This window comes from Blennius ocellaris (genome assembly GCF_963422515.1).
Source record: "Blennius ocellaris genome assembly, chromosome: 5".
Taxonomy (NCBI): Eukaryota; Metazoa; Chordata; class Actinopteri; order Blenniiformes; family Blenniidae; genus Blennius; species Blennius ocellaris.
In genome coordinates, this window is record NC_137654.1 from 28,798,865 (window position 1) to 28,815,199 (window position 16,335).

Genomic DNA, 16,335 nt, shown 5'->3' on the forward strand with positions numbered 1-16,335 from the left:
AGTGTAAGTCAAGCTGTCATGCTGATGCATGGCGTACGGAGCGCTCCGTCCACGGAAGGACTAAGAGTGCGGCGACGGGGAGCGGGAGACGCGCGCTCACGCAGAGGACATCCCTCAATGCCACTGCAGGAGACGTCTCCGTCCTCCTGGGACTGGACTGGTGAGGCGCTTTTGAAAAAGAGCTGCGTCTGCTCTCACTTCGGGGGCAGCAGGTGTGAAAACTCCCCACCGCCGCTGCCGCACTCTTCTGCCGTCGCATCTTCTTAGGGCCCGTGAAACGGGGAGCAGATGAGCCGCAGCGGGAGCCGGAGTTTTGGGAAGCGCCGGAGCCGTTCCCCTTGAGTAATGGCCGAGCCGTGACCAACGCGTAGATTTATAATAATTTTCCCGAGCATTGCTCAATTACGCACGGCCGATGTACGATGATCCCCGTTGTTGTGACCATTAGCCCCGTCTTAAGGCGGCTTTTGGAGCAGATCTCCAGGAGCACGGGGGGGGGGGGGGGGGACTCGAGTAATGGCGGCGTAACGTGAGCGCGGCGCACATGATCCCACGTTACGTGTGAGGAATCCGTCGTCGTTTTCCAGGTACGAGCAGCGCAAGAGCTAATAAAGTGCGTATTTCATACCAAAGTGAGAGAACGTCCACGGACAATTTTCTTACTGTCTCCACCAGCCGCGCTGTGAAATGTGGCCGGCCTCCGAGATTGGTGTTTTTTTATGACAGACCGGTAGTATGCAGCAGCGTACGGCCCAGAAAGAATGTCCCGCTCGATATTAGTGTCATAAATCACGGTGAACTTGAGATCTGAGAACTTAAAGGGCTCCGACTTGACAAATCAAGATAACAAACATAAATAACAGGTTGTGAGTGGCTTCTCGTTCGCCACGCTAACCTTGTGATCGTCCATTACGCCCCCCCCCCCCCCCACACTTATGCCAAAGAGTTTGTTGGGATCCTGAGGAGGGAGATAATTTGTTTTACATATTTATGACCGTCTTAGCTGGAGTTTCATCCGATAAGTCATTGATCAGTTTGTGCCCGCTGAATACAGAACGACCGACGCAGATGTCAGAGCTTCAGCTTTGTGATTTATCAGCACGTCGCACTCTGCCCTCCTCTACGCTCCCGTCCCCCGTCGTTCCTCTCCTCTGTTTGCAACTGCGGCCACTCCAAGTGTTTTGTTTCTCAAGTAAATTGAATCTCTGACATACTGACACAACAGCCCGAGCAGCATTCTGGCAGCGATTTGACGGCGGCCTGCCTTTCTCCCCCGAAAGTATTGGAAGAATCTGATTCTCGGCGTGAAGTGCTCCTGACGAGGTTGTGATTCGGCATATTGAAAGAGACAGATTGACCTCTTAAGCCTCTGTCGAAGGCAGAAGATTGATTTTAAAAATACTCACAAAGATCTTTTTAGATCTATTTTTGTTCTTTTCAGAGCTCGCGGCTCTACCTGACCCGTGTCTGTGCGTGGAGGTATACGCTTGCTGGTTTCCGTTGGTCTGTGAGTTGGTGGTGGTGGTGGGGGTGGTGGGGGTGGTGGTGGTGGGGGGGGGGGGGGGGGGGGTTGAGCTCTCCCCTGAATAGAAAACTGATTGGATTGATCCACAGCGCTCTTGTTTACAAGCGGCCTCTTCACAATCGGCACAGCTTTAATAGCGCGCCGTCCCAGAAGGCTTGTTGCATCCGTGTCGGTTTTGTTCTTCGCGGCAGGGAAAACAAAAGTGCCGGGAAGGGAGAAAGGCAAAGCGACCTCGGGGGAGCAGTGAAACGGCACTGGAGCCCCGCGCCGTCGGGCTTCCTGCCAAGATAACGTTTCACCTCACCCACTGCTACTTCTTTTATAGGAAACCACAACACAGCTGAGCGCAACACCAGCCTTTATGGGCCAGGAGCCACTCCGGGTTTCAGCTCGTCAGCTGGAGGTTCGGTTACTCTGTTGGTGGCAGATCTGAGCAGAAGTCACAATGCTACCCACGCACTCGCCCTTGGGCCACAAGTGCTCTGGTTTTAATTTTAGGAGCCTCCTCAAAGGGGAAAGCTGCACCACGGTCTTCATCACAGACTCCTACAATAGGATGCAGCTCACACAGGTCCCTCAATAAAATCCCAGCTGACACAAAAGCTGTCAGTGGACTGCTGCTGAATAGATTAATAAGATTTCCATAATTAGACAGGCCCCTGACAATAGGATCCTTTGGGCTTTGTCTCAGGGCAACTGGATTGTCCGATCCAGGCACGTCTGCTGGAATGGCCGTCCACCACAATGGCCGCACAGACAGTAAGGCGGTCAGCAGAAGAACATCTGTCTCTCCTGGGGCCAAGGACACACACAGATTGCACAAAAGTTCGGCGTGCGCGGACAGAAGGTCCTTATCAGTCCGACGCAGCCGAGCAGGGCCATCAGTCACCAAAGGAGCAATCCCATTACGCATTTATCATTTCACACTAATGATTTCTGCCTCTACAACCGCAACTGTGAAACACATCGCAGACTTTTCCAAATTGCAAAGTTTCCGAGTGGAGAAAGTCAGAAAGTGAGCTCCTGTGTCAACTGATCAGAAAGGTTCCCGCTTTAAAGCGTCCCCGTGTCGCCCGTTTTCAAAGAAAACAGTGTTTCGAATCATATTTTGACAAAAGTGGAAAACGCTGACACGCATCACTGAAAGGTGAATCAGTTCTAACTGGATATAGAATTGCACGTCGCCTGGTTTGCATGCTGGTCGGTGACAGAAACACATATTACAGTTAATCTAACGATTGCACTGCTGTCCACCGCACGTCCTCATTGTCCTGATTCCTGCTTCTAATCTTAGCCTTCTTCCCGTCCCTCCAGGTGAATTAATCTACATGATGGCTCTGATTAAGCAGAAGTGTAGATTAGACCTTGCTCAGTTCATTGTGAAGTGCTGCTCTAAAAAAAAAAAAAGAAACCACACACACAATCTAGCAGAAGGCAAGATCTAATTATGTGGAGAGGGCTAAACTGCCGCCACTGCAGGCCTGCTGTTTTTATCGGAGGTGAATGGCGCCTTATCACTCATCTGACGCTCTGCGAACATACAGAAGGAATTATTGAATAATGCACTTTTAAAAAGACTTATTGAAGTAATAACTGAGATTTTAAAGTGAATTGGGTTTTTTTTTTTTTCAGGTGTTCGGGCAGCCGGTCATTACGTTGGTCAGGGGGGTAGTGTACCTTTCTGTATTAGCGCTCCTCTGATGATGGAGTGGACAGCAGTTAGCCCGCCTCACTGAGTCCTCTAATGTCTGCTCCAGTCCGCTTAGAAAGGACGAAGCGCCTGCTGTCCACTCTCTCCCCTCCCTCCCTCCCCTCCCTCCCTCGCTCGCTCCCTCCCTCCCTGCCTTCTTCCATCCCTCCCTCCCCGCTGCAGGTTTTATGAGCTCCCCTGGGCTCTCATCCATCTCTGTCACACACAGGCCCCATTATTGGGGCTGCTCACAAACTGGTTGGGCTGCAGATGGGAAGGGCCTGCAGGACATATATGGTTTCTGCAGCCCCGGACAAAGACCTGCAAGTCAGACCACAAAAAAAAAAATGTGGTCATCTGGGTGTGGGCAGGTCTGATGTCTTCAGCATGTTTGTAAAAAAAAAAAGCCCACGTGAAGAGACTGCGGGAATGTTTTTGCACATCTTGTGGGTGTGTGAGCGTGTGGGTTCGCCGCAGCTTAGGGAAGCACTTGAACTGGTTTGGCCATTGGGAACTTAAGGCAGTGCATTTGAATATGAAGGACATGATAATCCAGTGGCCATCTGGTCCGCCGGTCTCATCAGGCTGAATAAACAACGGGCGTAATCTGAAAACACACACGGGCTTGGTTTGGAAAAAAATCGGGTAAAAGAAAAGAGGCCAAAGTTTAGGAGCGAGTCAGAGAGTGGGAGAGCAGCGGCAGAATCCCCGGGATGGGGGGGGGGGGGGGTATTGAGATTTGATTTGAATGGCAATAAGAATCCTGTCTCCACACACACACACACACACACACACACACACACAGACAGCCATGAATAATGAATCATCAGGCGTCCGCTGAAGGGAAGGCATGGCGGGCAGTAATGACGGCTTTTCGCCATATTCCTTTTTACCGCCCTGTTTTCTGGCTGAAGTCGTCCCCACCTCGGGGTGAATCGTGACAGTTCAATAATGCCAAGCTATGTGTGGAATGTCAAGCTAATGCCTCAGCAAGAGGCGGCGCTGGCCTTCATGAAAAAGCCTTTCTATTACCATAACACACTGACATGTTTTCCTCTCTGTGTGTGTGTGTGTGTGTGTGTGTGTGTGTGTGTGTGTGTGTGTGTGTGTGTGTGTGTGTGTGTGTGTGTGTGTGTGTGTGTGTGTGTGTGTGTGTGTGTGTGTGTCAGAGGACGAGGGAGGACAATATACACAAGAAGTTGTTCAACTAATTGCGTCCTTCACTGTGAAATGAAACGACGCCATGAAGGAACACCGGTTTTAGGGGCGGGGGGGGGGAATATCTTCTTTTTTTCTTTTCTTTTTTTTTTTTTTAGGTGCCCTTCCTCTGGTTAACTGGGTGACGATCAATCAGACCTCGACCGGTGCTTAAAGCCAGCCGGACGAACACACATTCCACTTTCCCAATGTTCCATGGGAGACTGTGCTGATGAATAGCACACTATGCTGCATTTCCACCACCCCCGACCCCCCCCACCACCACCCCCCCCTTCTTTTCTTTCTCTTTCTTTCTCACTCTCTCCACACCACTGTCCACACACACACACACACTACTCCTCATTCTCCCTCCCTCCCTCCCTCTCCCCTCCCTGTTGTCCAGCCACTGGGCCTTTGGGGCTCTGGTGTACGGTGGGTGGGTGGATCGGTGGGTGGTAGGTGGGGGGGGGGGGGGGGGGGGCAGGCATTCAGAGCAGCATGCACGAGGAGATAACAATAGCTCCTCTGGGAGACCTGCAGATGCGCGCAGTGCAGGGAGCAGTGGTGGGATCTCAAGCCGGGGAAAACTGCAAAACAACACCTCCAACCTACTGAACTGCGCTCGGCCCTCCTCCTTCCCGCGGCTCTCCACGTCGCTCCCTCCACCTCCTCTCCACCTTCCCCGGGCTCTTTGGGGAAATCCGACCCCCTTCTGCTGCCGCGCTTAATGGAAACAGTGGAAAAGATGCCTTTGCAAACAGAAGAAAGGCCATTATTTTCTCATTGGCTGTTTGGAGAGGAGGGGCTCGGACCATGTGTCATTGTGCACCGTGGTGAAAAAAAAACACAACACACACACCCAAGGAAAGGAGCACAAACTTTTACTAACTCATCTGTGTTAACTTTATTGGTTCTCGTGTTTCTTGTTGAGAAAAACAAGTCAGAAATGTCAAGTCTTTTCATTTTTTACTTCTGATTTTCTCAGAATAAACAAACTATTCAGTCGAGGAGCGACGGGCGTCTCAATTCTACTGGCTTATCTAATAATTTCAGGACTGGACAACAACTTTAACAGTAGATTTAATATACTGACTTGAAAACTGTGGTGATAATTGACTCTACTTAAAGTGCATTTTGTTTCACAATATTTAAGGAGTCATTCTTACTGGGAACACGTTTCATCATGTCTGTATGAATTTGAACACTGTGCACTTTTATACCAGAGTGTTCAAAATCTAAACAGTGATTGATTAATAATCGTTTACTATATGGAGGTAAAAGCTACCAGCGCTAAACATATATGCTAAAATACAAATAAATACCACCAATAAAGAATTGCTACATTTCTTTTCAAACGTGAGGCTCCAATCTGGCAAGCCACCAAGAAAATTGTACAAATTTAAAGGAAAACATTAGTTGTTGTTGAAGAGAAGTGAACTCGACACGACACTGAGAAATCAGTGATTCCGCCATGAAAGCTACTGAAGTAGCATTAGCCTCAAAGACATGCTGTCAGGGTGAGTTTGTAAAAACACCCATAATGCAGAAGCTGTAGGAGACGTTTATTTTTGGGACATTTCATTGTATTTTACACCAGAAGGTCTCATTAAAATTGGCTTTATGTTGAGATTATAATCCCCCCGATTTAAAATATGCTTCACACCCTTGTTTTAATGAGTCTGACTTGATCAGAGTGAATATTTTAATATTATTATTCAAAACTTGTCTTGTTCCACATCAGAAAAAGATCAACTGAAGTGGCAGTAATGTAAATATAAAGACATCCCAGAAATAAAACATTATGCCGTGGTACCTTCAACAAAACGGTGTACTGTATATGCTCAGGTCATAGCCACTCCCGTACCACAGGATTCTTGTATTTTCCAGCAGAATGTCGTAGTAATGCGTTGCCCTGTGGTCTGTTTCCTCCCGCAGGCTTGTTAAAGATGCACTGGAACCCAGAGCATGCCCAGCCCCTCAGCCAGTGGCCTGAGCAGCACCTGGACGTCTCCTCCACCACCTCGTCGCCGGCGCACAAGTCGGACCTCTACTCCGGCCGCGGCCGCGGCTCCTACAACTACGCCTGGGCCAACGACGACATCTCCGCCCTCACGGCCTCCAACCTGTTGAAGCGCTACGCCGAGAAGTACGCTGGCGTGCTGGACTCGCCGTACGACCGGCCGCCCGCCGTCGGCGCCTACCCGGAGTCGGGAGCCTTCGCGGGCCTCAACGGCCAGAAGGCCGAGCTGGAGCCGTGGACGCTGAGCCACGGCACGGACGCGTCGTACCCTCTGGGGCCCCCCGGGGGCCACGACGGCCTCCCGGGCTCTAAGACCGCGGCCACGTCGGCGGGGCCCCCGGGGGTGGGCAGCGTGTCGGTGGTGAACAGCAACCTCTCGGACTCCGGCTACAGCGGCAGCAGCTCCTGCAGCGGCTCCGGCGAGTACGCCAGCTACAACGGCACCTATCTGTCCTCGGGGTTCGTCCCGCAGCCCGGCGCGGCGCTCCCCCCCGCCTCCCTGCACTCCCTCCAGTCCACCCCGACTCTGGTGGCCAGCTACAGCCCCACCGCCGCCGTCTACAACTACCCCCCGAGCACGTACCCGCCCCAGACCAGCTACGGCCACCCCTCCGCCGCCTACCTGCCCTCGGGTCTGGCGGCCCCGACGCCGGTTCCCTCCAGGCCCACGGTGGTCGGCGGCAGCTACGGCTACCAGAGCTCGGAGTCCGCGGGGGCGCTGAAGAGGAAGGCGTTTGAGATGAGCGTGGAGGAGGACGAGGGCGGGGAGCGGTCTCGGTACCGGAAGTACGGCTACGATCCCCTGAAAGCCGGCGGCACCTCCCCCTACAGCGTGAGCGAGAAAGCGGAGTGCAGGGCGAACGGCTACAGCAGCTCCGGCAGCACAGATCCTCAGAGCTTCAAGCCCAGCAAGCCCTCCTCCCAGCCCCTGGTGTCGCCTCAGTTTGGGGCAACGGGGGAGTACAGCCCCCCCGCCGGCATGACGGGGGAGAACGGCGTCGGGGAGCAGGGCTTCGCCCAGCAGCAGCAGCAGCACCGCTCGCAGGCTCTCAAATGCCCCCCGCTATGCACTCCCGCTGAGGCCATGAAGAGCCCGGACCCCCGGCTCTTGGAGCACATCAACGGGGAGCTGCTGGACTGCCTCCCGGCTCTGGGCTGGGGGGAGATCGCGGGCCTCACCCACGTCAAGGCGGCCCTGGAGGAGGACCTGCTCTGGCCCGCGCTGAGGCCCAGCCCGGTGATGCGACCGCCAAGAACCGTCCTGCTGTTCGGCCCCCGGGGGGGGGGCAAGACGACACTGACTCGCTCGCTGGCCTCACAGCTGGGGGCTTCCTTCTACCGCCTGAGCGGCGCCGCGCTGGCCTCCAAAGGGAAACCCGAGGCCGAGCACATCCTGGGCTCCCTGCTGCAGGTGGCGGGGGCGCGGCAGCCCGCCGTGGTGATGCTCAGCCAGGCGGACGCCATGGAGGAGGACGGCCTGAGGCAGGTGCTGCTGAGCGGCCTGGACAAGGTCCAGGCGGGGACCGCCGGCCTCGTGATCCTCGTGTGCGCCACGGGGAGGCCGGACCTGCTGCAGGACGCGGTGCATCGGAGCTTCGCCAAGCGCTATCACGTGGGCCTTCCGGACGGGAGCATGCGCCGCCAGGTGCTGCTGCACGCGCTGTCGCCCCAGGGCTGCGGCCTGAGCGAGCGCGAGCTGAGCGCCGTGCTGCAGCGCGCCGAGGGCTTCTCGGTGTGGGAGCTGCTGCAGCTCAGCCAGCACGCGCTCTCCTCGGCCTCCTCGCCGGCCGGCGCCATGCACGCCCTCGCCGCCTCGTCCAAGCCCCCGGACTTCACGGACTTTGACAATGCCTTCTGCAAGGTGCGGCCGCACGCCACCACAAAGGAACTGGACACTTGTACAGAGTGGAACAAGATGTACAGCCACTGAGGACGCAGTTCGGACTGCACTACGGCCCCCCTCACCCCCTACCCCCTACCCCCCACCCCCTACCTCCCCCCCCCCCCCCCATCTTCGACTTTGACACGGCGAGTCTGGGGAATGTGTTGTTAATTAAATACAGATTATGCAGCCAAAAGAGCCAGAGGAGCGCTGACGACGGTCTTTCACTGGCAGGAGCATGCCGCCGTGTGCCATCTTTGCTTTCGCTACGATTTCCCAACGCTATAATTTTTTCCCAAAGAAGACCTGCGACGAGTCGGCCTCGCGGAGTGAGGTAGTGCATTAGTGGTTTGGCCAATGGGAAAATCAGATAGCTATTGGGAGACTCTCAGAGATCCTGATTAGCCTTGGTCCAGGACAAAATCAATTATTTGTTGCTAGGTGACGTGGTCCAAGATTATGGATAATCAGGGTTTGGAAAATCCCCCCCCCCCTTTGGCTGCTACTCTCAGGATCCTATTTATTACCATGTTATCCTCAATGTCGGTTCACTCATTGGTTTGCCACTAATCATTCAGTTCAAAGGGCTCCGGATCGGCGGCGTCTCAGAAAACTGCAGTCGTTCTTTTTTGACCAAAAAAAAAAAAAGAAAGGTAAAGAAAAAAAATTGTCAAACCAAATACAAGAAGCACTGCTTGAGTCGTGTTGGGGAAAAAGATGGACCGGTCCGCCAAAAAAAAAAAAAAAAAAAAAATCACGACACACTAATGTTGTCGAAAGCTTGTCACCAAATCGAGACGCAAACCCGCACAGGTTTGTTTCCACCATAACACGATTCGCCCTCAACCTCTAATAATCTCTATTATTCACATTCCACACCGAACGCCGACGGATCCACTGGTCATCCAGCCCCCCCCCCCCCAACCCCCAAGCCCCAACCCCACCACCACCACCACCGTCACACCTCCTCCTCTTTTTGTTCTCATAGTGCGTAGTCTTGTTGGAAATGCTCAGGAAGAATTTCTTTACCTCAGAAATATGAAATAAAGAATGTATGTAATCTTAGGGTCTTAGTAGAGAGCGAGAGACGTAGACGCCAGGAGGAAACCTCTGGCCTGGTGAACGTTCACCTCCGGGAGAGAAACTTGAATATGCTACAAAGAGTAACGTTGAATGTAATTCAGGTATTTCAAAGGATATTTGATGCCATAAATCCATGTATTATTATATATGAATATATAAATAAGTTTGTTTTTTTGTTTTTTGTTTTTCTGTTCTTTTACCCTTTATTTTTTATTGTAGTTGATGGTGGAGTGATGATTGTCTTCAGAAATATGTAGATTACAGAAAATATTCCTCTTTTGTTGGACAAACTGCTTGCGACTGTATCATGTTGGTGTTTACATATCCTGTTGTTTGCATGTCTGGTCTTTATGGTTTTACCCGCTGCGAGAATGATGTTTGATTTAAAAAACACAAACAAACAAAACAAAAAATGTAAATATACACAATCACGGTGGATATTTGAGCACAAAGTACAAAAAAGAGGTTTTCACGTGTAGCTTTTTAACAAACTCCCAAAGTGGACGTGTACATATCGTGGATGAACCCAACGTGGAGACAATCCCAAAACAACAACAACAACAACAACAACAATAAAAGAGAAGTGTGTTTTCCATCAGGGCTGCATTAACGAGTCGGAAAAATCTCGTCACACTGAGGCTGTTTCCACGGTCACACACACACACACACACACACACACACACACACACACACACACACACACACACACACACACACACACACACACACACACACACACACACACACACACACACACACACACACACACACACACACACAGAGTGATGTAATATTCCCTCTCTCTCTGCTGCCCTCATCATTCTTTCTCTCTTTTTCTTCCTCCCCAATGCAATCTCATTAGATTGGATTGCCTCCTGGCCACAAGCCCCAGCGGCCACATGGCACTGGACCCCCAGCCCCCCCCCTCGCACCCCCCCTCTCCTTTTTTTTTTTTTCCTCCTCCCCCCTCTTTATACCGACTCCTCTGGAGTGGAAGTGGTCTGATTGATGTCCAGCAATCCTCCGTCGCAGCGCAGCCTTTCCTCTCCAGCTGGTGGCTTCAGTCACGCCGTACAGCCAGATCAATCAGAGTGACCCCCCCCCCCCTCCTCCTCCACCCTCCACCCCCCCCCCACCCCCCCGCTGAGCACACTGATCACAAGCCCAAATTATTCACCTGAAATTACCCAACCTGCGACAGTCTCGACTCCTCGCTCCCTCCCTCCCTTCTGACAGTTTGTCCAACAAAACAAGTTTTGTTTTTGTTTGTTTTGTTTTTTTGTTGTTTTTTTTCTTTTTTCTTTTGTACGTTTCGATCTGTTCTCACAGTAACTTTGTTCTTCGGTTATTGTACATTTTCTGTAACCATTTCTACCTCATTTTTGCGGCATATTGTACATGAAAGTATTTATTTCATGTCTTTTTTGATGTCTGTTTTAAAAATGATAATGTTCTTGAACTGTAATAGTCTACCTCAGAAGAGACTGTATTTTAAGAGAAGAGTATCACACAATATTAAACAAAATTTGTCAATATTGCACTGTGGTTGTTTGGGTCCTTTAACCACTTCGGATATCAAAAAGTGCACAAGGAGACGTGATAATATAGTTTATTTTATTTTTGTTGCAGCAGTTTTGCTTAAATTGACAAACAGAAGAAGTCTGTTATTAGGTTTTTAATTATTCCAACATTGTGGGGTTTCTTAGGTTGCATCTATTTAAAAAAAAAAAAGTGATTATAACTGATAAGTTAATATTTATCCGTCATTTCTACATTCAAAGTATGTAAATATCCCCCTCAAATCTGTTGAATTGTAATCATTTTAACCTCTAGTTCTAATAATTGTTCAAAACAATATCCTCTATAATACTCAAATTCAGCAACATTCATCAAAAATGCTTTCATCGTCATTAGCAGGTTGCCAAATTAAGACATTTATGCGATTAATGGCATCTAATTTAATGAAAATTAATGATCAGATGAATATATTTAAATTGATATACATGCACTGGATATTTCCCCCTGTGAAATAAACTCAATAATAGGGGCTTTTTGCATTAATTTCAAGTGATGTTTGGATCAAATCTGCTTAAAATGACCATTATTGCAGCATAACCTGTGAACCCAAGCGTTAATTCTCGATAGCCGAGGTCTGTGTGACTGCAGGGCCTCGCGTCTGCGTTTAAAAACTAAACTAAACTATATATTGAGTTTTCCTTGTTAAAAACAATGAAACTGTATCAGTTGTTATTTAAAAAAAAAAAACAGTAATGATAATAACAATGATTCTGATAAACAATGAAAATTAAAAAACCAAAAAGTTTCAAATGAGTTTGTGGATAAAGAATAAAATCAAAAGTGAATCAACATCCTGTGTGTGTGTGTGTGTGTGTGTGTGTAGCAGAACAGGCCCCTGAGGCTGCAGGCCTGCAGAACCAGAGCACAGAGGTCCTTCATCCCTGTCACTGTCTGTAAACAACAGCCCGTCCCAGCGGCCCGCCCGCCGCTATTTATGGCCTCTCCTGACATCTTTCACAGTCGAACCCAACCGAGGGAAAGAAGCAAAACAAAAAAAAACCACAACAACAACCAAAAAAAAACTTCTGTCCAGAAGAGAAGAGAAAGTTTTTGCGCGTGAAGCACCGGATCAGGATCCGCGGCTCCGACGCTTCTGCCGGCGTTAAAAAAGTGAAACATCTGGACCCCGAATCCCAGCAGAGCAAAGCTGCTGCTGCTGCTGTTAATGACCAGAGTAATTAAACGTCTAATAATGATGCATCGCTCTGTGGCGGAGCGCCGCTCGCCCTTCATCATCTGCTGAAGGAGGTTTGTGAATAATTTTACCCCGAAACAAACCAGAAAAAACCCAAACGGAGGGGATTCATAAATTCAAACACACACGGTGCCTGCATGTTTGAAATGAAAGAACCTTGGGATGAGTGTATTTTGCTAAAATACACTGAAAAAAAGAAAATACTTGGAGCAACTTCAGTTGGTCACGTGTGAATGAGTCAAGTTCTTTCACATTAAGTTTAATGAATTCGATTGAAAACTCGTCACCAATTGAAGCAGTTCAATTACGTTTTTACAAACTATTGTCTTTTTTCACTGCCTTTATTATTAAAAGTGCACGTTTGACTTTGTTTTGCCCCAGACAAGGAGTTTACAGTCGTCACACTCTGCTAGATCTCCTTTAAAAACAAAATAAAGGCAACTTTATTTTGTTGCATAATTTATGTACGTTAATCACATTAACAACTTACTAAATGCTTTTACATTCAAAATAATCAAAGTAAAGTGAACAGTGTTTTGAAATGCTTAAATGACACACAGTAAAGATTTGTTGTTTGTTGTGTGTATGAATTTACAAATGACAAAGATTGCCTCGGTTTATTAAATTATTCATGTTCCCTCCTCAGACTTACTGACCAGAAACGGCCCAGGCTGTGGCAGCGACCAGCAGGAGGCGCTACTCTTCGGCCCGGCAGGTAAAATTTGCGTACAAAACCGAGGTGACTCGCCTCCTGCATGAACGACCGAAAGACACTTTGTCCTCTGAGTCATGGCGTCTGTCCCCGTCCTCCAGGAAGTCAATCACTTCTGTCTCCCTGCTGATTGGAGCTAATTGGGCGAGCAGAGGTTGTAATTGGATAATAAAAGATGCTAATGAGCCGCTGTCCTATTTACTCACACTGAGGCTGCAGGTAGTTCACACACACACACACACACACACACACACACACACACACACACACACACACACACACACACACACACACACACACACACACACACACACACACACACACACACACAATGACAGAGTGATATTGAAAGCACCGCTCAGAATAATTAAAAGGCATACATGTTAATTATCTTGATATTAACTTTATTTATTGCCGTCTTAAAGGAATTAGAGTTATATGAGATTAACTGGACCTGTAATGTGTTTTAGAAAATGCTTTTATGGGATTAATTATGTTGGAGGTGAATTGTTATTCTAAGGGTTAGTGTAGTTTTTTTAGTGGGGTTTTATTTTAAATTTTTTATTATAATTGTTGTTTTTTTTCACTTTTGACCTTTAATCCTTTGTTGGAAACTTAAAGAAGTACTTGTAAATGTAAAATCTTGAGTTTTGCATAATATTTGAAAATGAATTAAGCAACATTTATTTGCTCTATTTCATGTTTAAAGGTATACAGGAGGATTTTCAGGAATTTTAGGAAAGAACCGCCCTCTCCACCGTTTGAAAAAAATGAGCATGCGCAACGCTATACCTGCTCCCGAGACGGAACGCCTACTAAAACGCGTGCGAGAGACATGCACGAGCCCAGTTCTCCTCGTGCACGCTCTGTTTACAAGTCATAAGTCGGCATCGCTCACATAAGCTCACTTTACAAGAAGATTTGCACCAGAGGGGGTGAAACTGTGCAAAAATGTCCGAGAATAATGCGTCGGGTCGGCCACCGGCATGATGAGGACCGTGTGGAGTGAGCTGCGCGCAGGGACGAGCACGTATGACGGGCTTACGTCATATATCACCAGAATGATTGACAATTGTTAGGACCAGTTATTTTGATGATCCACCCGGAAGAAGAAAATCCTCTACTTTACCTTTAACAGAGTAATATAAATCACACAATTCTAACTTCAAAAGACTTTCGGTAAGTTTCCTAATCATATAATCCACCAAAAATGTAAAAGAAAACATCGATTTAAAAAGTAAAAAAAAAACAGATTTTTAAGAGTTGCAGAAAAAACCACAACGCTGAGATAAATCCAGCCCAGTCAGGATGGAATTGGACCGTAAGACGACCTCTGAACTAAAACGTGTTCGAGACCGACTATATTGTATTTATTCTTTGCTTAAAATCAAATAATGTCCGTGTGTAAATGCGTTGGGATTACGTTCAACCGCTTGGCAACTGTTGTTGCAATAGAACTGATCGTTTCCGTAGCGTATTAATATATTCAATTTGTACCTTTTTCCAACTACTGGTTCCTCCATGGACCGACCGGAGTGGGACCCAAATGTGATTCATGGACCCCAAACCATAACCCTAACCACAACCCTAATCCCAAACCATGACCTCAGCCCCTAATCCCGAGCCCCAATGCCCAACCTTAACCCCTAAACCCTACCACGAACCCTAACCCTAACCCAACCCTAACCCTAACCCAAAACCCCAAACCATGACTCCAACCGCTAATCCCAAGCCCCAATGCCAACCTCAACCCCAACCTTAACCCCTAAACCCAACCACAAACCCCTTACCCTAACCCAACCCTAACCCCAAACCATGACCTCAACCCCTTATCCCAAGCCCCAATGCCCAACCACGAACCCCTTAACCTTACCCTATCTCTAAACCAACCCTAACCCTAACTCAAAACCCCAACCCCTAATCCCAAGCCCCAATGCCCAACCACGAACCCCTTAACCTAACCCTAACTCAAAATCCCAACCCCTAATCCCAAGCCCCAAAGCCCAACCCCAACCATAACTCCAAATCCAAACCCAACCCCAAAACCCAAACCCCAAAAGAAAACACAACCCAAACCCTAACCCCAAATCCCAACCCCAACCACTAACCCCTTACCCTAACCCAGAACCAGTAACCCTCACCCAACCTCGACCCTAACTCAAACCCTGACCCTGTGCCTCAATAAAAGCTCGTCAGGATCTAGTCTGTCGGGAGAAAAGAGACACACTGTTGGTTTGAGCTCATGTTGTCGTTGGTCTCAAGTTGGTGTTACAGTGTGAATAGTTGTAAACGATGTGGTTGCATCAGTGCACCTCCACCATGTTCCGTAGACAAATTAACACCCCACTCAATTCAGCAGCAGCTTGCCATCAAAAACACAAATAATTAGTATTTTCATATAATTGTGAGTAAATTCTGGTGTCATGGGGTTAAAAAAAAAAAACCCCAACATGTTTTCTATCTATGGACAGTTTCTAATTTTTCTTTTCATATTAGGCTCCAATTAACGTTCAAATTCACAACAACTATAAAATAAATGTGGAGCAGTAAGTTTAAAATAACAATAATAACACATAAATCACCTCTTATCCTATTAAGAGCGCACATATTGATTCTCATTGTTTTGAAACAACTTGGAATGAAAGGTTGAAGGCAAAACATTTCTGAATCCGGAAATAACCTTCATAAGAGGGGTGGAAAAGAAGAAGAAGAAGAAGAAGAAGAAGAAGAAGAAGAAGAAGAAGAAGAAGAAGAAGAAGAAGAAGAAGAAGGTGCGTTTAGTGAATCTCATTTGGCTGCCGGCCCTCCATCGTCCGGGCCTTGATACTGACAAGGTTGACATCAGAGGAGAGCTCTGACACCGGGTGAGTTAGGACTGCCAGCTGGTAGCAATCAAGTCTATTTTGAAGTCAGGGACACGCAGACCCCCGGGGCCAAAGTAGCAACAAGCCCACCCCTTCCAAACCCCCCTCCACCCCCCCCCCCCCACCCCCACCCCAACCGCCCCACCCACCTCCACCCAGCCTGCAACCTCCAAGCCCCACAGATAGTCGGCACATCTGTATTGGTTCCAGATGTCTTGGGTAGGAGTCCTTTACCTCGGAGCACCCTGAGAACCACCAAGACGGAGAAATCCAGGGGCCAACGAGTCTCGTTTCAGACCTTCTACATATTGTGAGCAGTGAAGCAATAGAAAAAGAAAAAGAAAAAGAATCTTTGCATAAGGAATGAGTGAATGAATGTAAAAAAATAGACCTGTGTGAGATAGCAGGAGGCACAATGGAGGCTCAGGTTCAATCAGACCAGTGGGGCTGCATTGTTTCTGTGCAGGTCAATCGAGAAGTGGCAGGAAATTAGACGTGACAGGAGGAATGTCCCGGTAAAACATCTTAACCTGACCCCCCCCCCTCATACACACACACACACACACACACACACACACACACACACACA

At 48.5% G+C, this 16,335-nt stretch overlaps 1 protein-coding gene across 1 annotated transcript in view; it reads left to right on the top strand.

The window, feature by feature from the left end:
* The window catches only part of fignl2 (fidgetin like 2), a 16,397-nt gene extending 6,083 nt beyond the window's left edge, over window positions 1-10,314 (top strand). Inside the window, exon 3 of the mRNA XM_080497080.1 lies at window positions 6,348-10,314. Coding sequence (XP_080353206.1) covers window positions 6,348-8,362 — 2,015 coding nt within the window. The 3' untranslated portion in view covers window positions 8,363-10,314. The remainder of the gene's footprint in view (window positions 1-6,347) is intronic.
* Window positions 10,315-16,335: the final 6,021 nt, after the last annotated feature.